Source organism: Eriocheir sinensis, chromosome 18 (assembly GCF_024679095.1).
Source record: "Eriocheir sinensis breed Jianghai 21 chromosome 18, ASM2467909v1, whole genome shotgun sequence".
NCBI lineage: Eukaryota > Metazoa > Arthropoda > Malacostraca > Decapoda > Varunidae > Eriocheir > Eriocheir sinensis.
Window position 1 is genome coordinate 11,325,338 of NC_066526.1, and position 26,611 is coordinate 11,351,948.

Here is a 26,611-nt window from a genome sequence, read left to right on the forward strand (position 1 = left end):
TGCGGCCGTGAGTCACTACCACCCTCCTCTTCCTCCTCCTCCTCCTCCTCCTCCTCCTCACGATCTTCCTCCTTCCTCGTCTCTTCCTCTTCACTTCTAATGTCCTGTTCATGCTGTTTGCCTTTGTTCGTTTCTTTTCATGGCTGTCTTCCTCCTCCTCCTCCTCCTCCTTCTCCTCCTCCTCCTCCTCCTCCTCCTCCTCCTCCTCAAGTTCACGTTTTACCCAAGAGATCATTGACTTTCATATTTTCTTAACTTTTCCTTCCACGATCACGATTTCCTCCTCCTCCTCCTCCTCCTCCTCTTCGTGTTGGCAGGGTCAGCGTTGCAGGGGGTGTTGGCTTTGGCAGAGGAAGGGAAGGTGGTTTGCCGTGACTTTGGCGAGGAGGAGGAGGAGGAGGAGGAAGAGGAGGGTGGGGATCGAGGTACTTACTGGCTGCTTCGGTGAGTTCTCTCTCTCTCTCTCTCTCTCTCTCTCTCTCTCTCTCTCTCTCTCTCTCTCTCTCTCTCTCTCTCTCTCTCTCTCTCTCTCTCTCTCTCTCTCTCTCTCTCTCTCTCTCTCTCTCTCTCTCTCTCTCTCTCTCTCTCTCTCTCTCTCTCTCTCTCTCTCTCTCTCTCTCTCTCTCTCTCTCTCTCTCTCTCTCTCTCTCTCTCTCTCTCTCTCTCTCTCTCTCTCTCTCTCTCTCTCTCTCTCTCTCTCTCTCTCTCTCTCTCTCTCTCTCTCTCTCTCTCTCTCTCTCTCTCTCTCTCTCTCTCTCTCTCTCTCTCTCTCTCTCTCTCTCTCTCTCTCTCTCTCTCTCTCTCTCTCTCTCTCTCTCTCTCTCAGGTGTCTGTCCGTGGGAGACGATTGGAAATACTTCAGAAAATTGTATTGGAAGAGAGAAAAAGAAACATAATTTAGACTTTAAAGTGATAAGAGAGAGAAAAGAGCGAAGGAAAAATGGGAGAGACAGGAAGGCTTGGTAAGAGAAGGAGGGAGGGAACGAAATCTTGGAGGAAAAAACTTTGCGAACTGCCGTGATGTATGAGGAGGAGGAGGAGGAGGAGGAGGAGGAGGAGGAGGAGGAGAAACCATCATCATCAACATCGTCTTTAGCCATTACGAGGTCTCAAAAATGAAGAATGTCAGTAAAGGAAGAAGAAGAAGAAGAAGAAGACGAAGAAGAAGAAGAAGAAGAGAGGAGTAAGCAAGTAATGAATAAAAAAGGACTATGGAAAAGGAAAAAGTGAATAAGAAAATACTGAAGAAAAGTAAAATAAAAAAAAGTTAATACGGAAATCACTGAAAGAGGAAAGTAAAACAAGAAGAAAAAAGATCTTTAATACTAAACCATCCCTTCCTTCGCACCTTGGCACACCTGTTCGGGCCGTCGCACCTGAGAGCGCGGCACATCACCACCTTCACCATCCCCTCCCTTCCTCCCCCAACACACAGGTGACACACGGCTCATAACACGCCCAGGTAACCAGTCCGTCGGGAGCAAGTAATCTCTCTATATTGACACGTCGCCTCCACGGAAACAAGATAGAGGACTTCCTAAGGGTCTTATCCTAAAACATATAGGCGTCCAGGTAGGCTACACGTATTTGACAAGGCTTTCGTAGGAGTTTTGGGCGTTTTCAGAGTTAATTTTATGACCCTGGTGGTATTTTGACTCTCCTTCTGTACCATGAAACTAAAAAAGCGCTTATTAAAACCCGACTGATCTCCTTTTTGACCTTTGGAAATAGTTGATGTGGGAGGCGGGAGCGTCTGAGCATACTAGCCCTGTAAGATCGACGTCCAATTACATATATTTGACAAGGCTTTCGTAGGAGTTTTAAGCATTTCCATGGGTAGTTTTATGACCCTGGTGGTAGTTTGACTCTTCTTCTGTACCATGAGCTTGATAAATATGTATTTGACAAGGCAATCGTAGGAGTTTTGGGGCATTTCCAGGGGTAGTTTTATGACCCTGGTGGTAGTTTGACTCTTCTTTTGTTCCATGAGCTTGATAAATATGTATTTGACAAGGCAATCATAGGGGTTTTGGGGCATTTCCTGGGGTAGTTTTATGACCCTGGTGGTAGTTTGACTCTTCTCCTGTACTGTGAACCTGAAAAACACTTATTGTAACCCGACTGATCCCCATTTCGCCCTTTGGAATTGGTTGACGTGAGGGGTCCTTAATACCTCCATGGGTAGAAGCATCTGACAAAACCGACCTTACAATATTCAGGTGGCCGTTAATATTAAAGGATTTCTATCGTATTAAAGGCACTGTATCATTAACTTGCTCCATGCCGATACGCGAGCGATAAATAATGGGTTAATATGCCGTGTTGTAGTGACAGGTATTTCTAAACAGCACGGAACGATTAATATTTGTGTCCTGCCTAGGCGCCTAATAATGTAATGAAATACCTCTCTTACTACTACTACTACTACTACTACTACTACTACTACTACTACTACTACTACTACTACTAGAAAATATATCGAGTAACAAGGAGAGGGAAGAAAATAAAAGGAAAGTTAGGGGAGCAAGTAAAAGGAAATTGAAAAGATACGGAAGACTCGAGGGAAAAGTGAACAAAATAGAAGAGGATCAGAGGAGTCCCTAGCGGTATGCCCGAGAGCGTAAACAATGCATGGGAGGGAGGAAACCAGCTCACAAAAGGATGACTCGTGAAGCTGGTGGAGAGGAGATTGGGAGAGGTCTGGGTAGGGGTGTAAACAGAGGCAGTGATGAGGGTTAGGTTAGGTCTTTTTTTATTTTAGTAATTTGATGTAGGCCGTGGTGGCAATGGTATATGCATGCAAGTATGTATTGCTCTATGTATGCATTCATTAGAAGCAATATTAGTAGTAACAGTGGTAAGGAATGGCAATGCTTAGCAGGTTTTGGTAAATGAGAGTGATGTTAAAAAGGTTTAGGTGGTAAGACAGACAGATAGGACATGCAGTAATAGTTTTAAGTTGTAATAAATCAGATTCAACAATGACATAGACAAAAAATTGGTTTACTAATAGTGATAGATAAATAGAACAGGGTTGGCAGTCATGTTTTGAGTGCCAATACGAAAGATACATTAAAATAAGTTTAGAAAAGTCGTGGATAGTGGGTTCAGGCTTACAGAAGTTTACAGAAGCAGCCTTTCATAAGCCTTGTATAAGCCTCTCTTGCAGATTCCTTACGTTCTAGTTCTAGTAATGGGAGGAGGAGGAACACAAAGGAAGAACAAACAATAGCAGACCTGATAGTCCTTACGAAGCTGTTTGTGACAAGCTACACTATCTAATCAAAGGTGGAAGATGCAGGACAGCAAAGGCGGAGGCTCAGGAGGAGGAGGAGGAGGAGGAGTAGTGGTGATATGTATAGTGGCAGTAGGATGAGGTGATGGTGGTGGGTGGGATGGGCAATGGTGTGGATGGTGGTGATGGTGATGACAGTGGGTGTTGGTGTTGGTGGTGGTGGTGGTGGTGGCGGGTGGCAGGAATAATGGTGTTGGTGTAAGAAGGAAAAAAAAACAAGTCTTAGCCTCTCGTAATGCTGTTTTAACGTTCTCGGGACATAAACACCAACACCTGTTTTTCTGTGTGTGTGTTTGTTTGTGTTGTGACGTGATGGTAAGTAGGCGAAGATGACTTATAGGCCGGCAGATTTTTTTTTTTTTTACTATATTTTCTTTCTATTCATTGCGTTTTCATTTGCATTATTTATTATTTATTTCCATTATTTATTTATTATTTATCAGTCTTATCCACCCTCAATTTATACTGCACTTATTTCTTTGTTATTTTTTTCCTTATTTTTTATTTATTACATTCTTTTCTCTATGATATTTTTTTCCTCTTGTTTCATTGCGTTTTCTCTTACAATATTTATCAGTCTTATCCACCGTCAATTCATACCGTTATTATATTTCTTTTCTATTTTTTTTCTTTTTCTCGTTTCTATCGTTTCCTAATGTCAATGTTTACCAATCCTATCCACTATCAATTTTCACCTTGTATTTTTCCTTTCAAATTTTCCTCTATTTTCGTGTGTTTTCCTTCCCTTTATACCGATGCTAAACAATTCAATTTGTCATCAATATTTACACCCGCTATATATTTCAATGGCCTCTCTGTCTATTATAAAGATACTTCTGTTTTTCATGCCTTGAGTCTGATAAAAAAGATATATTCATAATCGTTTGTTTTTCTCTTTAGTAATTAGTTTTATGTGTTCAGAGAGAGAGAGAGAGAGAGAGAGCACTTGGCACCCATGAATGAGATAAAAAGGGAGAGAGCATGACTAATAGGTAAAAATGGAGGGAGGAGAGATAAGAGAGCAAAGAGAGGAGGAGGAATGGAGGAGAAAATGAATGAAGATAGAGAGAAGGAGGAGAGCAGAGAATGAGTGGACAGAGAGTAAAGAGATGAAGAAGGCTTAGGAGAGAGAGGGAAAAAAGAGGGAAGTTGGAGGGGAAATAAAAAGAGAGGAAGGGGAGAGGAAAGTGTAACAAGTTGGAAGAAGAAAAAAACAACAACGAAGGAGAATAGAAAGTTAGAGCAAGAAAAGAAGAAATTAAGGAGAGGAATTAGAAGTCGGCGGAAAGGAAGGGGAAACAATTTAACTTAAAGGAAGGAACTGAAGAGAAGGTAGAGAATACAGATGAAGAAAGTGAAACAGGTTAATTGGATAGGGAAAAATAGATTACAGGTTAAAGAAACAGAAGAAATAAAGTAAAGAAAGATGAAATAGAGGGAACAGAGAGAATATCTAAGTGGTGAAAATGAGAAAAGATGTAAATTGAATAAGGAAAAGTAGATCACAGAAGGAAATGAGGAGAAAATAAAGAAATAAGATAAATTGAAGTAAACAACGATAGAAAATGAAATTAAAAGAACAGGTTAAAAGGTGAATAGAAGAAAACAGATCACAGCTAAAAAAAATTAAAAGGAAGTGAATAAAATGAGGAAATAAAGAGGAGAGAAAGAAAATAAATGAAATAAAGGAGGTAAAGAGCACAAGGCAAAAGAGGAAGAGAAGAAAACAGGTAAAACGGATTAAGGAAAAAGCCGGATCGCAATTTACGAAGAGAGGAATTAAAAGAAATAGAAAATAAAGAAGAAACAAAGATAAATTAGAGAACAGGTAAGAGAGAGAGAGAGAGAGAGATCACAGTTTAAGAAGAAAGGAAAAGAGGTAGGAGGGGAAAGACTCCTTGACTGGCCTTTGCCGCTCAAGGGAAGACTTTTAAAGGTGTTGGCTGGTCTGAGAGAGAGAGAGAGAGAGAGAGCAGTTAGTGGTGTTACTCAGGCCGCCTCTATAAATACCTTTTCCTCCTCCTCTTCCTCCTCTATTTCTTCCTCTTCCTTTTTTCTCTTGTTTTTTTTCCTCCTCCTCTTCCTTCTTTTTCTTCTTCTTCTTCTTTTTCTTTTTCCTCTTAACACAATCACACAGACAGACATACACCACGTTACCTACACACACACACACACACACACACACACACACACACACACACACACACACACACACATACAAAGTTAGACGGGGAACACTCCAATCTTTTTTTCCTTCAATTTCTGAAAGATTAAATCCGAAATGAGGAAGAGTCGAGTGCTCCTGAGAGGGTTAGGAAGAGGAGGAGGAGGAGGAGGCGGAGGAGGAGGAGGCATGACTTAGATATTGATGCTGACTCACTGACGTATACTCACCCACCCACCCACTCTCTCTCTCTCTCTCTCTCTCTCTCTCTCTCTCTCTCTCTCTCAACTTACATCACTGTTTCCTCTGCCTTTCCTCTCCTTATCCTCTCACACCCACTTAGTATTCTCTCTCTCTCTCTCTCTCTCTCTCTCTCTCTCTCTCTCTCTCTCTCTCTCTCTCTCTCTCTCTCTCTCTCATTCACTTTTTACTCTACTAAATTTCCTCTTTTTCCATCTCTTTCCTCTTATTTATCCTCTTTCCTCCTCTACTCATTCTTCTTATGCGCCCATTCACATAACACTTATCCTCCTCTTCCTCCTCCTCCTCCTCCTCCTCCAGGCACTTGCTTCTTCCTCTCTCCCTTCCCTCTCCCTTCCTCTCTGAACTCTCCCTTTTTCTCTCCATTCTTTCCTCCCTTTCCTCTTGTTAACTGACTTTTTGCTCTTCTCTTCTCCGTCCTCTCTCTCCCTCTCTTCTTTCTTTCCTCCTTCCCTTTCGCATGTTTTTTTTTTCTTCCTCTTATTATTCTTATTCTTATATTCTTGAACACTTACTTATTTTGTCTCCCTTCTCTTCCTCCCTCCTTCGTTCCCTCTTGGTGATTGACTTTTTCCTCTTTCTTTTATTCCATCTTCTCCCTCTCCCTTCCTTCCTTCTTCCCGTCCTCACTTACTGTTCTTTTCTTCTTTTTTCTCCCTCTTCCTCTTCTTCCCTCCTTCTACATCTAATTCCCAGACGAGAACATTATTTTACCTTTGTTTTTCTTGTAATTCTTCATCTCTCTCTCTCTCTCTCTCTCTCTCTCTCTCTCTCTCTCTCTCTCTCTCTCTCTCTCTCTCTCTCTCTCTCTCTCTCTCTCTCTCTCTCTCGCTCTCTCTCTCTCTCTCTCTCTCTCTCTCTCTCTCTCTCTCTCTCTCTCTCTCTCTCTCTCTCTCTCTCAGACACAAGTACATTTCGCGTCACTTTTTCATTATATAACTCTCTCTCTCTCTCTCTCTCTCTCTCTCTCTCTCTCTCTCTCTCTCTCTCTCTCTCTCTCTCTCTCTCTCTCTCTCTCTCTCTCTCTCTCTCTCTCTCTCTTCCTCCTCTTCCTCCTCTTTATTTCACTTAAGCTAATAATTATATCGTGGCGTTGACTGGTCCGGGTGAAGAGAATGCAGACAGTACCTCCTCCTCCTCCTCCTTCTTCTTCTTCTTTTTCTTCTTCTTCTTCTTTTTCTTCTTAAGCATAGTGTGTATCTTTTCTGTAATTAAACTCCTTTGTCACCATTTTCATTTTATTGTCATTTTCTCTTCTTTCTTGTGTGTAATTTCATAATGGCATTACTGAGGATATTTAATTGCTTCCTCCTCCTCCTCCTTCCAACCTTTCATTCATATATCTACTCTCCTTTTTTTCTCGTATCCTTTTCCTTTTTTTTTTTTTTTTTATTCTGATATTTCTTTTTTTAATGTGATGGGATTTTTGTTTTTTGTGTAGTGTGTGTGTGTGTGTGTGTGTGTGTGTGTGTGTGTGTGTGTGTGTGTGTGACTCGATTGATTCATTGCTGTTAATTTCTTTCCTTTTTCCTTTTTTTTCTTTCTTACTTTTTTCTTTTTTATATTTTCTTCCTGTTTCGATATCGTCATGTGGATCCGTTCGCCCCTTTTTTTCTCCTCTTTCTCGGTTTTGTTTGTGGTTTTGTTGGTGTATCTGAATGAGTCCCCCCCCCCCCCTCTCTCTCTCTCTCTCTCTCTCTCTCTCTCTGTCTCTATATCTTTCTCTATCTGCCTTTCAATCTCGACTTGAATTTCGTTTAGCTTTGACTGGACTGGATGCAAACCAGTCCAATATCTCTCTCTCTCTCTCTCTCTCTCTCTCTCTCTCTCTCTCTCTCTCTCTCTCTCTCTCTCTCTCTCTCGTTGTGTTGTTTATGCTAATTTGTTTGTTTATTTGTTTATTTGCTTATTCGAGTGTATGTGTGTGTGTGTGTGTGTGTGTGTGTGTGTGTGTGTGTGTGTGTGTGTGTGTGTGTGTGTGTGTGTACGGGAAGAAAAAAAAAGAGAGAGAGGGAGAGAGATACAGTCAGCCAAAGCAAGCAAGGAAACATGAAAGCAAGGAAGCATGGAAAGACAGGCAGGTGTTGGGTTAAAGTAGGGTAGGTCCGCCTCTAACATAAACTATATGCAAATGCCGAATAAGAGACTAATCACGTTCTTATGAGAGTTTCCCACGTCCATGGTACAGAAGAACGGTCAAACTACCCCTAGACTCATAACACTACCCATGGAAAGACACACAACGCCTACGAAAGCCTTATCAAATTTGTGCTTGGGCGACGAAATTACTAAGAAAATGACCATAGGTATTTGTAAAGAAGCCGCTGGAAGGAAGGAAGGAAGGCTTAGGTGAGGTCGGTGGAGCAAGGGAAGGGAAAATGATGGAGAGGGAGAGGTAGGTGGCCATTTCTGTAAACTTAGGCAAGAGTTAAAAATACTCTCTCTAGTAAGCCTCATCGTCCCTGCTCCCCTCCTCCTCCTCTCTCCCGCATTTCACGGTCACTTTAAGAATGGGGGAAGGGTGTGATGTGATAATGGTGTGTTGTGTTGTGTTTTGTGTTGCGGGATGAGGGTCGAGGGAGGTGTTGAGTGGGATAATACTGTTGTCTCGTGTTGATGTTTGTCTTTGTGTTCTTATTCTATCAGTTCTTGTTAGTGTGGTGCTTTTTTTTTTCTTTTTTTTTTCCTGTTTTGCTGTTTGATGTATTATAAAGCTTTTCTCTCTCTCTCTCTCTCTCTCTCTCTCTCTCTCTCTCTCTCTCTCTCTCTCTCTCTCTCTCTCTCTCTCTCTCTCTCTCTCTCTCTCTCTCTCTCTCTCCAAGCCCTGTGTGTTTTCTTATCTATCTTTTATCTCCCCTTGACTTAACCTCCTCTTCTCTCCCTTCATCCCCTCCTCCTCCTCCTCCTCCTCCACTTGGCTGTATGACAAAACATCAGCAAAAATAAACTGCCTCCACACTGCCTTAATCTTAACTTAGCTCCTGTATGACATGAATTTGTAGGCGCTAGCAAGTGGCACCTGTTTTTGGCTTGTTCATTGTATTTATTTATAGTGAGTTTATATTGTGATTTTATTTTTCTCCATTTTTCTTATCTCTATCTCTAAGTGTGCATCTCCCTTTTTTTATCTCTATCTTTCTTTTTTTTTCCCTTTCTTCATCCGTGTCTTCTTGTATTTCTTGTCCTCTCCTGTTATCTCTCTCCATCTCCTCATTTATCTCTTTTATCTTCTTCCATTATCTTACTCGAGTCTTCATTTTTTTTTATCTTATTTCACTTAATGTTTTCCTTAATTTTCATCTTTAGTTTCGTTACCCGTAAAACAAAAAACAACAAAAAACGTAAAACAACCCACTTTCCTAGATGACTTTTTCCTCTCCAGTTTCATCTTTCTCCTGATTAGATTCTTTCTCGTCTTTTATTCATTCCTGATTTGCATATTCTTTTTTTTTTCTGGGGGGGGGAGGGGGACGGAGGAGGAGGGTCTTTTCTTGTTGTTTTCTTCTCCTTTTCTTCTTGTCTTGGCTCGGTGTTCCTATTCTTTCCTCACGCATTTCCTCCTCCTCCTCCTCCTCCTCCCCCTCTTCCTCTTCCTTCCTTCCTCGTCTTCATTCCATATTCTCTTATTCTCCCTCCAATTTCCTTTATGATTTTCCTCCTTTCATCCTCGTCCGCTCCCCTTGGCAACTCTCTCTCTCTCTCTCTCTCTCTCTCTCTCTCTCTCTCTCTCTCTCTCTCTCTCTCTCAGTAATAAGTCTATATCTATCTATTTTCTGTTTTTTCTTCTCATTCCTATCCTTTCTATCAATACATGCCATTTTCCTAGCTATATATCTATCCGTCCATCTATCTATCTATCTATTAATGTGTCTGTCGGTGTACCTATCGTCTATCTATTCCCAATCTCTCTTCCAATCACAGGTTAGGTTTCGGCTTTGCTTTGACATGTATGCCTTCCTTTGCTCTCTCTCTCTCTCTCTCTCTCTCTTTCTCTCTCTCTCTCTCTCTCTCTCTCTCTCTCTCTCTCTCTCTCTCTCTCTCTCTCTCGTTCCTTGACCTCAGCATGATACAATGACCGTGTTTACATTCCACTGACGTCTGGTATTGCACTCCTTGTATTAGCTTGTTTATGTTCGGGCATTGTGGCTCAGCTCGCGTCCCCTCGTAAGATCGCTTTGCTGGGGTGGTGCTAGAATGGGTACAGGGAGGGATGAATGCTTGGTCTTGGTATAGCATTCATTCTCTACATATTGGCTTGTGTTTATGTTCGGGCAGTGTGGTTCAGCTCGCGGCCCTCCTAAGATTACTATGCTGGGGTGGTGCTAGAATGGGTACAGGGAGGGATAGAATGCTCGGTCTTGGTCTTAGGTTTGAGAGGGTTAGGTGTAAGTGCGTTGTTGTATGCTGTATAGAACTGATGTATTGTTAAGTGTTGGTTGGTTAAGGGTAGACTGGGGGTGGTGGTGATTGTGGTGACTATGATGCTGGTGATGATGATGGTGGTTAAAATATGCAGACAAGTGATGTGGTATTGCTCCTCGTCTGTTTTTTCACTTGTTTTCTTCTTTTTTCTTTATTTGTCTTATTTTTTTGTCTTATTTAACCTTTGTCTTTTTTTCTTATGTTTCTGACGTCATTTGTTTCTTTGTCTTTTTTGTATCCTCCTCTGATTATCTGCCTCTGTCTATTTCTCATTCTATTTATCTATCTATCTATCAGTCTATCTACCTGTATCCCCCGCTCGGTGAATAATATCAAGGCTGCGCCATATTAATATCAGGTACATAATTAACTTCGCTATTTAATTATGCTTCCTGCTAGGTACTTTATGCAACTCGTGGAGGTTTCATATATTATGCTACTACACAATGTTGAAGTATTTGACTCTCTCTCTCTCTCTCTCTCTCTCTCTCTCTCTCTCTCTCTCTCTCTCTCTCTCTCTCTCTCTCTCTCTCTCTCTCTCTCTCTCTCTCTCTCTTATCTTCTGCTGTGAGTCATGAAGCGTCTGATGTCTAATTATGTCGTGTGTGTGTGTGTGTGTGTGTGTGTGTGTCAAGAGGTAGAAGACTGACACATTTGGAAGAACAAGGGAGAGAGAGAGAGAGAGAGAGAGAGAGAGAGAGAGAGTTGCCTTTATCTCTCCTATAAAACAAGACATTATTGAAACAGTGGAGTTGATTATCCTTATCTTTAAAAATATGAGACGGAGAAAGAGAAAGTCAAAGAGAGATAGAGAGATAAAGAGAAAGACATTTTTTTTTGTATGTCTGTACGCTCGTATTTCAGTATATTATTCACACTTCAGAACCACGTATATATCCCCAAATACAGGTTATCAAATAAGGAAAAGGAAAATATAAACAAGAATAATCTCCTTCAAGTGTATTTCCGAAAAGCTTAGGAGAGAAAAATGAAACAAAAGAAGAAGAAAAACCATTGCACTTAAGTACCTTAGAAAAAATATTCAGAAGCATTTACTTGAAGAACAGATAATGATATGTTTTCCAATTTCACACACACACACACACACACTGACACCCACACCCACACACACACACACACACTGACACCCTCCCTCCCCTCTCCCCCCCTCCAACCCCCCATTTTTAAGTCTCAGTAGACATTGCATAGCGTAAGACGAGACTAACTGTTTACGCAACTTAGGGAACTCCAATTAAGGCTTACCTGAGCGGAACGCCTTGAAGTAGGAGAGGGAGAGCAGGGAAGGTGAGCTGGAGGCAAGTCTTGAGGGGGGCATTTTTAAGCTACCAGTGAAGGAGGGGGGGGGGGGGGGGACTGAAGGGGGCGCTGGGGGCAAGACACATGGGAACGATTTCGGTCCTTCAGAAACTTTACTGCAGAGAACGAGGACGAGGAGGAGAAAAAAGGTAGAAAAGAGAAGATAAATGTGAAGAGTTGTGGAGGTAGTGGTGGTGGTGGTGGTGGTGATGTGGCGCGGTGATAACATTGCCGTGGTGATGATGATGGTGATGATACTGGTGGTGAGGGAGTTACTGGTGGTAGTGAGCACTGATTACCCCAGCGTGATGAAGGGTTTTATGTAGGCAGTGGTGATGCTTATGATGATCCTGGTGATGGTGATGATGGTGGTGATGGAGATGGTGGTGGAAGGGAAGGGAGGAGCGTGTGGTGTGGAGGCTGCAGTGGTGGTGGAGAAGGAAGATGTGGAGTAAAGTAAACAAAAGGTGGAGGATAAGATTAATAGAAAAAGGTTTTATAGTTTTATAGGTTTATGAATTTTCTTGGTGGATATTGATAAACAGGAAGGCGAAGGGAAGTAGTGGTGGAGTAAACTAAGCAAGAAGTGGAGGATATTATTATTAAAGGAGGGTTTTATATATAGATTTCAGAGTTTTAGAGTTGGACAGTGGTAGAAAGGGAAGTGGAGTGAAGTATCGACAGAGGATTTGGAGGAAAGTACAGGAAGAGGGAAGTTGTAAGGGAAAGGTATAGGATTTGGTTCTTAATATCCTTGTTGTATTAGCTGCGACTTCTCATCCTAATTATTAAGTCCACTGGTACGAGTATATAATGTTTTAGAGGCATGCGTTATTAAAGGAAGGTTCAATCGGTTAAATACCTTCTTAGACGTTGATAAATGAGATACGGAGGGCGAAGAGGAAAGTACAGCAAGGGTAAAGGAGTAAGGGAAAGGTAAAGCATATGGTTTTTAAAGGAAGGTTCAATTGGTTAAATACTTTCTTAGACGTTGATAGATAAGATATGGAGGGTGAAAAGGAAGGTACAGCAAGAAGTAAAGGAGCAAGGGAGAGGTGAAGCATATGGGTATTAAAGGAAGGTTCAGTTTTTTTTCTTTACAGCAGAGGAGACAGTTCAAGGGCGTAAAAAAAAGAAAACAATAATGAAAAAAAAGGCCCGCTTCTTAATGCTCCTGAATGAATTATATAGTTACGTAGATAGACATTGATAAGAAGGAAGGTGGAGGAAACTGAAAACATACATCCCCATCTGTCTCCTTCTTCACCTCCTCCATTACGCTTGCCTCCCTTACTTCTCCTCCTCCTCCTCCTCTTCCTCCTCTTCCTCCCCTTCTTCTTCCTCCTCCCATCGACCTGAGTCACGGCAGCTTAAACCGTCTCGTCTAAACCCGCCGGCCTGAAAGTTTATCTTCATCTCTCTCTCTCTCTCTCTCTCTCTCTCTCTCTCTCTCTCTCTCTCTCTCTCTCTCTCTCTCTCTCTCTCTCTCTCTCTCTTCCTTATTTATTTATCTTTCTCTTTTCCCTTCGTTCGTTTACCCCGCTTAGGTTTATCTCCTCTCTCTGTTTACACACACACACACACACACACACACACACACACACACACACACACACACACACACACACACACACACACACACACACACACACACACACAAGGCGCCTGCAAGTGATCACAATATCCTCCTGCAAATCTTGAGAGGACAAAGGAGAGAGAGAGAGAGAGAGAGAGAGAGAGAGAGAGAGAGAGAGAGAGAGAGAGAGAGAGAGAGAGAGAGAGAGAGAGAGAGACCGACCCGACCATCCAATGACCGTAGGAGAGGAAAGAAAGAAAGAAAGAAAGAAAAAAAAAGAATTCCTAGTGGGCTGCGGAGAAAAAGGAGGAGGAGCTGGAGGAGGAGGAAATGCTGAGTAAAATAAGAGGAAGAAAAGTTAAGAAATAAAGGAAGGAAAAAATCGTATTGAGTGAAAATCTTCCCCTCGTAAAAGTAATTATCAGAACTGTGGAGTCGGTAGCCTTTGATAGCACCTGATAACCACCTGATAAGAGATGCGATATTAGGGAAGCTGTTGGAGAAAGGTGAGAAGGGACAGATAGAGAGGGTGGAAGAGGATGAAGGAAGGAGGGTAAGGGGGTTGGTGAAGGGAAAGATATGGAGGGGTAGGTATAGATGAGGAGGGGAGAGATGGAGGAAGGAAGGAAAGGGGCATTAGGAGAGGTGTGAGAGAGGAAGAGAAGGAGGTGGATGGTGAAAGAAGGGAGACTGCTGTTTATTAGGGAAGGTATAAGAAAAAGGTGTGAAAAGATAGGTAGAGAGAAGAAGGAGGAAGGGGGATGAAAGAGTAGGGACAGATGCATTAAGGAAGGGGTAATAGAAAAGTGTGAGGGAAGGAATAGGAGGGAGGTAAAGGAAGGGAAAGGTGAGATATCAGGAAAGGTTTAATAGAAAGGTGTTAAAAGATAAATAGAGGAGAGAAGAAGAAGGAAGGGAGATGGAAGAGTAAAGATAGGGGCATTAGGAAAGGGGTAATAAAAAGGCGTGTAGGAATGAAAAGGAGGGAGGTAAAGGAAGGGAAAGGTGAGGTATCAGGAAAGGTTTAATAGAAAGATGTTGAAAGATAATAGGAAAAAAGGAGTAAGGTGGATGAAAGAAAAGGGATGAAGGAATGCACAGGAATACATAGGAAGAACAGAAACCAGAAGACCTATCGGTCTATGGCGAGGGTGTCTGATTACTACCGCTACTACTAGTAATCTACGTGTGGTAGAACAGGACAGAAAAGATGAAGGCTCCTCCCCACCCACCTCTCCCTCCGGCAACGTGCCGGCAGGAAATAGTTAGAAGAGAACACCATGTATCTTTAAGGAAGAAAGGGACATGGAAATTTTACAGTGAAGAGAGAAATAAGAGGAAATTACTACCCTTAACTTACACTACTGGTAACCTAAACTGTGGGGGAAAATGACTTTATTACATAAGAACATAAGAACACAGAAACACAGGGAGACTGGAAGAGGACGAGTGGCCTACACAGGGCAGCCCCAGAATCCCCCCTAATACCCACGATGGGTGAGGTGTAGTTTCAGGGCATTAGGAAAGGTGTGAGGGGGGCGGCGGAGGGGGGTGAGGGGGGTTACCTGGCCTGGCACTCACCTGGCCCTGCAATTAGAGGTGACGGCGGCACTCTCGCTAAAATTAACTTGCTGATTATTCGCGTGTGAGCTGAAACGGGGATGATAATGCCAAGCTGGTGACGGGGGAGAGAGAGAGAGAGAGAGAGAGAGAGAGAGAGAGAGAGAGAGAGAGAGAGAGAGAGAGAGAGAGAGAGAGAGAGAAGGGCAATGCAAATGATATAAATAGTCAACGAAATATGTAATAAAGAGGAAATATAAAAGAGATACGCGGTTGAGAGAGAGAGAGAGAGAGAGAGAGAGAGATAGAGAGAGAAGGGGAATACAAATGATTTAAAGAAGAGGAAATACAGAAAAGAGGAAATACACGGTTGAGAGAGAGAGAGAGAGAGAGAGAGAGAGAGAGAGAGAGAGAGAGAGAGAGAGAGAGAGAGAGAGAGAGAGAGAGAGAGAGAGAGATCAATGCACGCCTCAGGGCTGGTCGTGAGGGTAATGTGCACTCCAGCCGCCTCTTGTGCACCATCTCGGGGTACACACACGGCCTGGCACCCTCACACGCCTCGTAGGGCCAAGTGGTGCCACGGCCGACGCTCCAACTGCTCGCCTCTTGCCTGGCACTGTTGGCATCCCCCCATGCCCCCTCTCTCTCTCTCTCTCTCTCTCTCTCTCTCTCTCTCTCTCTCTCTCTCTCTCTCATCCCCCCCTTCTTCCATCTCTCCCTTCTCTTCCTTGCAGACTCGACCCAGGCATCAGGAAGAGAGAGAGAGAGAGAGAGAGAGAGAGAGAGAGAGAGAGAGAGAGAGAGAGAGAGAGAGAGAGAGAGAGACTGAGAAAATGTTTAAGAATTCTGCCATATAAGTCCTACATTCCGATATACTAATGTTGAAGGGTCACTCTCTATATATCTCATTCATACACTGCACATCCCACACACAAAAACAATGCAGCATATTAAAAGAACCAAGCAAAAGAAAAAGCGGAAAAGGGTCCGTTCCCTCACCTGTACTAAGTAATTACTGTGTTCAGCGTTCGTGACCCGCTGCCTTTTTTCACCTGTGCTGGTTCACCCTTCCTAGATACACCTGTTTAATTACCTCACCACCTGCATGCCTCACCTTTCCACCCTTCCCTCCATTCATCTGTTATTCTTTACCTCTTTCTACCTTCCTTTCCTTCGTTATCATCCCTTATTTCTTAACTATCCTTCAGCTATTCATCTTTTATCTCTTCCTACCTTCCCTCCCTTCCTCTCTCCTTCCCTCCTTATCCCTCACCTCTCCACCCTCCTTCCCTCCATTCATATACTATCCTTTGCCTCTTTCTACCTCCCCTCCCCACCTCCTCTCCGCATCCTTTACTTATACCTTAACTATCCCTCATCTATCCACCTATGCCTTCCCTTCCTTCCTCCCTTCTCATCCTTCAAAACTTCCTTAACTGTCCTTCATATGTTCACCCTTCACCCCTTCCTTCCTTCCTTCCCTCCCATCCTCCTTCACCCCTTTCCTTAACCTGCTCGCATTCCCTATCGCCGAGGTGTTGTTTGGCTCAGGCTACGAATATATAAATGTTGCGAGCGTGACAGTGGAAGCTTTAGCAAGACCTGTCAGAGTTGTTGATGCAAGCCACATGTTCTGCCCTTTCCCTTCTCCCCCTCTCCTCATCTCTCTCTCTCTCCCTCTCCCTTTCCCTTTCTTGCCCTCTGCACTCCTCTTTCTTTCTCTCTCTCTTTCCATTTCCCTTTTTCGATCTTATTTGCTCTCTCGCCTTCTTCGTCTTTCTCAACACGTTCCATTACCCGCATTTTATCCTTTCCCTTCTTCTCTTATCCTCCCTCTCTTGGCTTTACCCTCTTCTCTCCACTTCCCTCCTCCGATCTCCTTTCCTCTCTCTCCCCTTCTTCCCTCTCCACACGTTCCCTTCCCCGCCTCCCGTTCTCTCTCCTCTTTACCCTTTCTCATTTTTGGCGTTCCTCCTGTTGCCTTTCCTTCTAAACTCTTCACTCTTTCTCTCCCTCCTTTGATCTTCTTTCCTCTCATTCTTTCTCCCCTTCTTCCGTCTCCACGCGTTCCCTTCCCCGCCTCCCCTTCACTCTCCTCTTTACCCTTTCTCCTTTTTTGCCGTTCCTCCTGCCTTTCCTTCTAAACACTCTGTCTCTCCTTCCTTTGATCTCCTTTCCTCTCTTTCTCTCTCCCTTTCTTCCCTCTCCACGCGTTCCCTTCCCCGCCTCCCTTCACTCTCCTCTTTACCCTTTCTCATTTTTGGCGTTCCTCCTCATGCCTTTCCTTCTGCACTCTTCATTCCACTTCCCTCCTTCGATCTTGTTTCTCTCTCTCCCCTTCTTCCCTCTCCACGCGTTCCCTTCTCCGCCTCCCTTTCATTCTCCTCTTTATCCTTTCTCCTTTTTCGTGTTCGTCCCTCCGCCTTCAAAGTCTCGTGTTCCTCTCATGTCCTTTTTCGGTTGCCTTGGGGATTTGCTCATTTGTTTCCGTTTTCTCTCATGGGTGCCAGTGTTGTTTTTGCTTGTTTCTCCCTCTTTTTTTATTATTCTCTCTCTCTCTCTCTCTCTCTCTCTCTCTCTCTCTCTCTCTCTCTCTCTCTCTCTCTCTCTCTCTCTCTCTCTCTCACTTAGTCTTATCCCTCCCTTTCTCGCCTCCGTCCCCACGCAATTAGTCATCACCCTTCCTCCCTCCCTCTCTCCTTTCCTCCAACCCTTTAACTTCCCTCCTCTCCCTCCCTCCCTTCCCTTCCATTCCCTCCCGCCTGTCAACTGCCTGGGATCACATAGCAGCCCAGACTTCCGGCTTGCTGCCAGACACAATGCCGCGTTCCGTGTTGCATCGCTCCCTCCTTCCCTGCGTTTCCTTCCTCCTCCTCCTCCTCTTGTATCTACCTCCTTTGGATATACCCTGAACTCAATAGCTAGGAAGGGCACGAGAGGTAAAGGGCTGATTATTTTTCTCATTATATATTGTTTTCCTTCTTCTCTACATCCTCCTCTTTTGGATTCACTCTGAACTCAATAGCTACGGTGGGTACGAGAGGTGAAGGGCTGATTATTTTTCTCATTATATATTGTTTTCCTCCTTCTCTACATCCTCCTCTTTTGGATTCACTCTGAACTCAATAGCTAGGGTGGGTACTAGAGGTGAAGGGCTGATTATTTTTCTCATTATATTTGGTTTTCCGATATTCCTCCCGTTTTCTCATTTCCTTGCTCCTCGTTTTCATGCCTCCTTTCTCATTTGAAGTGTTTATTTGATACTTATTTACTTTTTTTTACGTGTTTATTGACCTTTTTTTATGTATCCACCCGAAATTGACCTCTTCTGACCTCTCGTTCTAACTGGATTATTTTTTCTTTCCTGTTTTTTTCTTAATTAAGCTGCCTCCCTTGCCGTAAAAAAAATAATCTTATTTACCCAACAAATCTATCAAAGCCCCAGCTGGAATTACACGGTTGGGAAGTATCTCCAAATACTCCCCTCTTACACCTGTTTAGCTCTACCTTCACTGCATTTTTTTCATCTATAACTTATTTCTCTTATTACTCAACCAGTCTATGAATTATACGGTTGGGTAGTATCTCCAAATACGCAAAGGTCGGGAAATATTTAGCGTGGGCTGATAACGTTATGCCAGAGAGAGGCAGAGAGGCGAGTGTGGAGAGAGAGAGAGAGAGAGAGAGAGAGAGAGAGAGAGAGAGAGAGAGAGAGAGAGAGAGAGAGAGAGAGAGAGAGAGAGAGAGAGAGAGAGAGCGCGTTTATTCCCGTACATTCAGACATTATTTATTTTAACAGTTTCAATATAATTCTGACGGAACGAACACTCACACACACACACACACACACACACACACACACACACACACACACACACACGTTTGTTACCTGTCACGCTCCTTTTTTCATTTGCTATCCGTTTTAATTGTTCAGTTTATTTCTTTGTTGAATTTGATTAATGCCCGAAAATGTTGTGTATGTGTGTGTGTGTGTGTGTGTGTGTGTGTGTGTGTGTGTGTGTGTGTGTGTGTGTGTGTGCTTTATTCCATTATTTTGTTTTATCTTCTTCATTTTCTTCTTTTTCTTCTTCTTTTCTTCTTCTTCTTCTTTTTCTTCTTCTTGTGTTTGTTCCTATTTTTCTTGTTTTTGATCTTCTCTCTCTCTCTCTTCCTCTCCTTGTTTTTGTACTTTTTTTTTTTCTTCTTCTTATTATTATTATTGTTATTATTATTATTCCTTTAACATAACTTAACCTTGTACAATATTGTCAGAGCTTATTGCGTCACTGGACAAGGCAATCAGCTGTCTGCGCCACCAATCAGCTGTTTAACACATTTTTCGCGGCCTGGAAGCGCAAACACTCGTACTGATTAGGCGCGTCCTCAGGCAGATCGTTCTCGGTAGTTAGATAAATAGTGAAGCTTTACAGGATTATTGACGCTCTGACGCTTGGCTTACCTGGCTTAAAGTTGTGGTGTGTGAGGGTGACTTGCTTGTTGTTGATGGTCTTGTGTGTTGTGTGTTGTTTTTTCTCATGATTTCTCTTATCTATTATTTCTTTGGTCTTGTTTATCCATGTTATTTTTCCTCGCTATTCTTTTCCTTATCTTATTTTTGTTCTTGTTCTTTTATGTTTTTCTCTCATTTCTTTTTTTACTTATTATTTATGTGTCCTTGTTCTTGCATGTTTTTTCTCATTATTTTTTTTCTTATCTTTTATTTTTATACTCTTGTTCATGTATGTTATTTTTTCTCATTATTTTTTTTCCTGTTTATTTATTTCCTTTCTTTTCTTTCGTTTTCTGATATTCCTCCTCGTTCTACGCATCACCGTTTCTCATTTGAAGTGTTTATTTATGTGTTTATTTATTTATTTATTTTATTATTTACTGTAACAGAGGTAGCTCAGAGGCAACACAAACAGAAAAAAAAACCCGCTATTTAATTCTGTACACTTTTTTATTGGCTGTTTTTTCTATATTTTTTTTTCTCATTAACTCATTTCCTATTTTGGATGGAGTTTTAACACTAGAAAAGTTTATAGTGGCTTATTTCTTTACCGCGATGAAAAATGATGAACGAAGTTGAATAAGCTTGTATGTAATTGATGCTTTTTCAATATTTTTTTGCTCTGGTTTACTATGCGTGATAACTTTTATATAGGAGTTATGTTCTTTTGTCTGAGGGAGTTTAGACACAAGAAAACTTAAAACTGCTTCCCGTCTTTGTTTACGGAAAATGAAAACTGACGGGCCAGGTTGCGTTAAAAGTTAGTGAAGCTTTTTTAATCACTTATTCTGGTTTACACGCGAGGCCTTTGTGTTTAAGGGAGTTTGATTATAAGAAAAGTTTACATTGCGTCCTATTTTGGTTTACAGAAAATGAAAACTGACGGGCCAGGTTGCGTTAAAAGTTAGTGAAGCTTTTTTTAACCACTTATTCTGGTTTACACGTGATCCCTTTGTAACTAATCATTGTATTTTTTGTTTTAAAGGGAGTTTGATTTTAAGAGAAGTTTACATTGCGTCCGACTTTGGTTTACAGACAATGAAAACTGACGGGCCAGGCTGCGTTGCGAGGTTGCGGCTGTTAGTGCGGCTTTTAAAAAAAAAAAAATCTGCTTTATTGTTGGTCACCGGCGGCCGCGTCTGCCCCAAAAATTGCCAAAAACGTTCCAGCAAAAAAAGATATTCGAATACGTTTTTTTTTTTCAAGCATAAAGGGAGATTGTCCTTATAAAACACCTGGAGAGATACCTGTACTCTCTCTCTCTCTCTCTCTCTCTCTCTCTCTCTCTCTCTCTCTCTCTCTCTCTCTCTCTCTCTCTCTCTCTCTCTCTCTCTCTCTCTCTCTCTCTCTCTCTCTCTCTCTCTCTCTCCCCACACACACGTATCTATTTCCTGTATTTCCTCTTTATCAAGCATTTCCCGTTACTATTCATATCACTTGTATTTCTCTCTCTCTCTCTCTCTCTCTCTCTCTCTCTCTCTCTCTCTCTCTCTCTCTCTCTCTCTCTCTCTCTCTCTCTCTCTCTCTCAAGAGAACAAGCAAAATACAAAACGATACAATAAAACTCGCAGACAAAGGGGATAAAAATTCCATCCATTCCCTAATAATTTCTAAGTGAATCGCTTCCTCGGCGGCTCGGATACAAGGAAGAGGAGGAGGCGGAGGAGGAGGAAGAGCAGGAAGATAGTAAGAGCAGGAAGATAGTAAGAGCCAAGCAATTCGCCTCCTTAATTCAGTTCAGTTCGAGCGCCGCTGTTCTGCCATCGCTTCGGGTTTATGAATTCAGTGAAGGCAGGAAGAGCGCGCCGGGGATTCCGTTGGTCTGGTTACGCCGCCTCTGCCCCCAACTCGCTCGCTTGCCTGAGCTTGCTTGATCTCTTTGCCCGCTTGGTGTGTTTATTTGCCGGCCCCCAACCACACGCATTTGGCAAGGTTTTGGTGGGAGTTCTGGGCAGTTCCATGGGTAGTTTTATGACCTTAGTGGTAGTCTGACGAAGCTTCTGCACCATGAACTTAAAGAAACAGTCATTAGAACCCGATTAATCTCCTTTTCGGCCTCTGGAAATAGTTGATGCGAGCACACACAGTTGGCAAGGCTTTTGTAGAAGTGGTCGGGATTTCCATGGGTGGCTTTATGACCCTGGTGGTAGTGTAACTTAGCTTCTGTATCGTGAATGTGAAGAAACACTCATGAGAACCCGATTAATCTCCTTTACTGCCTCTTGAAATAGTTCATGCGAGCACACACATTTGGCAAGGCTTCGTAGGGGTTGTGGGCATTTCCATGTGTAGTTTTATGACCCTGGTGGTAGTTTGACCATTCTTCTGTACCATGAATACTGTACCATGCATTCTGTACCGTGAAGATTGATACCATTTTTATCATTGCTTATTTCCTGCATCAAATTGTAACATTGTGTCTCTCTCTCCCACAGGTGTCGCGGCTGGTGATCCTTCACGAAGAGGCCGAAGATGGCAACGCTATGCCCGACCTGGAGAAGCCTGTCATGGCTGTCTCCAAGGCCGTCGTCAACCTGGTCAAGGTGAGCCAACGGGGGCGGGCAGGAGGGGCGGCGGGGCGGTGGGAGGGCCGGAGCTGATGTGGATAAATCACGATACTTCGACTGACATTGAGATACTATGATTGACTACACAGGCCGACTGATAGTTCATTAAGCAGTCTAATGGACCCAACAGACAGAGGTGGGTCAAACTAATGGTGATAAGTCTGCACACAGTAGCAAATATACCCATAGACATGTGCACCGTTAAGCAGAGTAATGGACCTAAAGCTGCAAAGACATGTTAGACACACCCATAGGAAAAATCAGGTAGCCGAACAGACTGATGGACATTAGCAAGCATGTTCACAGACAGCATAAGCAGACAGGTGCGTAAATAGAGAGATGCAGAAGTTGACAGGTGCATAAGTAGACAGGCGCATAAGTAGACAGGTTGACAGACACACAAGAGCACGAGCATGTACACTTAGACTGGAAAGAACAGACATTAAAGTGAACTCTCAGACAGAAAAAGAGAACCCCAGACAGGCTCACAGACGCCGGTACAGGTTCCTGGCAAACTCGTTTCACCTGTTGTAGGTGCGCGAGGAGCGGAACGAACCACCAAAGGCCGCCGGGCCAACGCTGACACACACACAAGCTATCAAACAAACAAACGCTAATAGACAGAGACCCAACGAGACAGATGGACAGAGACAGACACACAAGCGGGGCACGCAACACACGCCCGCGTCCCTGCACCGCCCACCTGACGTGTTGCACCCTGCAGTAAAAACGTCCCCGCCCCGCCGTGATTGGTTTCGTTAGGCCCGTGAACCGCGGCCCGGCGGTGCCTCGCCTGTTAGGGAGGCATTGTGTGCCGCGTCTGGTAATGGCGACGAGGCGCCCCACACGGCAACAGCCGCACGCCGCCGCCGCCGCGGCCCCGCCACACAGGCCGCGTCGCCTCGGTTGGAGGACACGACTTGCCCACAAAGACCACAAGGGTCCAGGGACGAGAATCATCCCTCGCCAGAAAGTCTTGAGGCGACCCGGGGCGTCTGCCTCGTCATTGTTGTCTCAGGGCGGGGCGCCAGCCGGTCCCCCCGGGGCGCGGGAGGCTGGTCGTCGGGGCCACACGCCAGACCGCCCCGTCACCACCCACACACCCACGCTGCTCTGCGGCGGTGAAGGAAGATGCGGTGCCCCAGAGACACTTAGCGTAGTATTGACAGCCAGGCGCGCTGACAGGAAGGGGGCGTGGCAAACGGCGGCGGCGGCGGCGGCGGCGGCGGGACAGCAGAGCTCGCCAGACAACGGCGGGGGTTTGGGGGGTCAGGGGGAGATGGGGGGGAGGAGCCACGTGGAGAGTCACCGGCGAGGCATCCGTGGCAGCAGGGTGGGGCGGGGCGGTGTTATCCCGGCGTTATCGCGGCCCCGTCACCTGGCGCCGTGACGAGGCAGGGCTGGACGCGGCACGGGACGGCTCCAGGCTGCTGCTGCCGCCTCGCTGTGGTCTGGCCGACCTTTTTTTATTTTATTTATGTGGCGGCCGCCGACGAGGCTTAAGAAAAGGTGAAGCATCAGGCCAACCCGTAGACGCCGCTCCTCAGGAAAATAACGCGATCCAAGGATTTTGTCCTTTGAGTATCTCCATGTTGAACTTCAGGGCCGTATCAAGACTGTTATTAAATCACTAGAAAATATAGACTGTGGATGAAAAAATGCTGATATTGACAAAGGAACCGAAACCTTATAGGCCAAGAGAAATACAAAGATCTTTAAACCGTGTAACGACCCTGCATCATAAAGTACCTTTCAATTTCTGTTACTGCGGGGCCGACGGGAAGCCCAGGAAGGTCACGCTAAGGGGCTCACCACGGGGAGGGGAGGAAAAGGTAGGGAAAGGAAGGGAAAGATGGGGAAGGGAAGGGAAGGGAAAGCTAAGGAAGGATAGGTACGCGAGGGAAGGGAAAGGAGGGAAACGGAAGGGAGAAGATGGAGAAGAAGGGGAAGGTAGGGAAGAGAAAGGAAAGGTGGGGAAAGAAAGGGAAAGGTAGGGAAGAGAAAGGAAGGCAAGGGTGGGGAAAGGTAGGAAAAAGAAAAGTGGAGAAAAAAAAAAGTGAAGAAGGGAAGGGGAAGGTGAGGAAGGGAAAGGGAAGGGTGAGGAAGGGAAGGGAAGAAACAGCAAAGGTGGAGAAAGGAAGGGAAGGAAGACCACTCGATCGACAGAGTGCAAAGTGAGTTACCGACTGAAGCCTTCCTCACTCTTTCTTCCCTCCTCCTCCTCCTCCTCTTGCTCCTCCTCCTCCTCCTCCTCCTATTCCGTGCGATCGTCGTAAACATTTCACTTTAGGGAGAACCAACGGAAATTACGTCATGTCACACTATCGTCAGTCTTACCCGTGTTTAGAGAGAGAGAGAGAGAGAGGGGAGGGACGGAGGACAGAGAGGTGAATAGACTTAAATATAGACACTTATATGTAATAGATTAAAGTACTTGGACAACAACTTATTACATGGATACCAAACGACAGACAGACCTTTCCCTTCCTTCCCCACCCTTGCCTTCCTTTCTCTTCCGTTTCTTTCCCCACCTTTCCTTTCTCTTCTCTACCTTTCCCTTCCTTTCATCTTCTCCCTTCCTTTCCCCACCCTTGCCTTCCTTTCTCTTACCTTTCTTTCCCCACCTTTCCTTTCTCTTCCCTACCTTTCCCTTCCTCTTCATCTTTTCCCTTCCTTCCCCACCCTTGCCTTCCTTTCTCTTCCCTTTCTTTCCCCACCTTTCCTTTCTCTTCTCTACCTTTCCCTTCCTTTTCATCTTCTCCTTTCCGTTTCCCTCCGTTCCCTTCCCTCACGTACCTATCCTTCCTTAGCTTTCCATTCTCTTCCCTACCTTTCCCTACCTTTACCTTCCCTCCCCGGTGAATTAAACTGAAAGATAGGCAAACAACAGCCAGAGAAAGACATTAACAGTTAACAGAATTACAACTCGAGACGAAAAGATATCAACTGAGGGCTACATAGACACACAACAGCCAGGCAGACATACTAAGCCACAAATTAACAGACAAGCAACAAGGTACGAAAGATCAATTGATATAAACTGAGAGCTGGACAAGTAACAGACAGACAGACTAACACATGAATTATCAGACACTTACAGGAAGGGACAAAAAGTTAAAGCCATATAATCTAACAGCTAGACAAAGAGCAGACAGACAGACGAAGACATACGTGAACAAACTCTGACCTAAAGGTACGGACGAAATGGTCAACTAACATATATATACTGCTAGACACACAAGAAACATACAGACGGATGAACGAACAGACATTAGTATATGGGACGAGACAGTTAGTTATGTAAGGAAGTCGACCTGGCCGTAGCTACTCTTAAAGATTGCTGTGGTAGCGTGGGCCTAAAGAAGAAAGGAAGGAGGAGGAGGAAGAGGATGCGGAAGAAAGGGATGAGGAAGAGGAGGAGGAGGAAGAAGAGGAGGATGCGGAAGAAAGGGATGATGAAGAGGAGGATGCGGAAGAAAGGGATGATGAAGAGGAGGATGCGGAAGAAAGGATGATGAAGAGGAGGACGAGGAAGAAGAGGAGGATGCGGAAGAAAGGAATGATGAAGAGGAGGATGCGGAAGAAAGGGATGAGGAAGAGGATGATGCGGAAGAAAGGGATGATGAAGAGGAGGACGAGGAAGAAGAGGAGGATGCGAAAGAAAGAGATGATGAAGAGGAGGAGGAGGAGGAATAAGAGGAGGAATACCATATCTCCCTAGGGTGAAGACTGATACCGCTGGATTGAAAGCGAGAGAGAAACTGGAAAAGAAACAGAAGAAACAGCAGTACCGTCATATCTTGTATCAGGGCATTCCAAGATGACGGAGGTAGCTTGAGGGGAAGGAACACAGTGAGAAAGAACCACTACACCATTTCAACGACAGGAGAAGCAAATTACGAGCTTTCTAAAGGAGGAAACGCTCAATACAAGGAGATTAGGAGGAGGAAGAGGAAGTAGGGAGAGGAAAAGAAAGACAGAGGTGGAAAAGAAGGATAGGGAAGGAACACAGTAAGAAAACACACACTTAAACGAGAGAGGAAGCAAATTACAAGCTTTCAGAGGTGGGAAGCGTTCAATATAAGAAGTTGGGAAGGAAGGAGAGCAAAGGGAAGACGGGGAGGAGGAAAAAGAAGCATAGGGAAAGAACACATTGAAGAAAACACACACTTAAACGAGAGAGAAAGCAAATTACAAGCTTTCAGAGGTGGGAAGCGTTCAATATAAGGAGATTAGGAGGAAGGGGAAGTGAGGAGAGGAAAGGGGAGACGGGGAGGAGGAAAAAGAAGCATAGGGAAAGAAGACACTGAAGAAAACACACACTTAAACGAGAGAGGAAGCAAATTACAAGCTTTCAGAGGTGGGAAGCGTTCAATATAAGAAGTTAGGGAGGAAGGGGAAGGAAGGAGAGGAAAAGGGAGACGGGGAGGAGGAAAAAGAAGCATAGGGAAAGAACACATTGAAGAAAACACACACTTAAACGAGAGAGGGAGCAAATTACTAGCTTTCAAAGGGAGGAAGCATTCAATATAAGGAGATTAGGAGGAAGGGGAAGTGAGGAGAAGAAAGGATAGACAAAGAGGGGAAGAAGAATCGTAGGAAGTCTTCAACAACTTTCAGAGGGGATAAGGAAGGTACTGTGAAGGAGGAGGAGGGGGAGGAGGAGGAGGAAGGAGTACAAATCATTTTTAAGAGGGGGAGGAAGGTAATGGGATGGGAAATGGGGCACGTGGGGAAAGATAAAGAATGTAACGTAAAGGAGAAGAGGGCGGGATCGTTAGGGGAAGGGAGGCTCAGGAGGGAAAGAAAAGGTGAGGGGAAAGAAAGGGAGAGTAACATTATTTCTGAGGTAAGGGGAAGGGGAACCAGGTGAAGGGAAAGGGAAGGGAGAGTAACCTTATTTCTTCTGTAAGGGAAAGGGAACCAGGTGAAGGGAAAG

General features: G+C 44.1%; 1 protein-coding gene across 16 annotated transcripts in view; it reads left to right on the forward strand.

The window, feature by feature from the left end:
- Positions 1-26,611, forward strand: part of LOC127000300 (vinculin-like) — an 82,684-nt gene that overhangs the window by 29,592 nt on the left and 26,481 nt on the right. For all 16 annotated transcript variants that reach the window (XM_050863839.1, XM_050863840.1, XM_050863841.1 and 13 more), the window contains exon 2: positions 21,541-21,648. In XM_050863839.1, the coding sequence (XP_050719796.1) occupies positions 21,541-21,648 (108 nt within the window). The remainder of the gene's footprint in view (positions 1-21,540; positions 21,649-26,611) is intronic.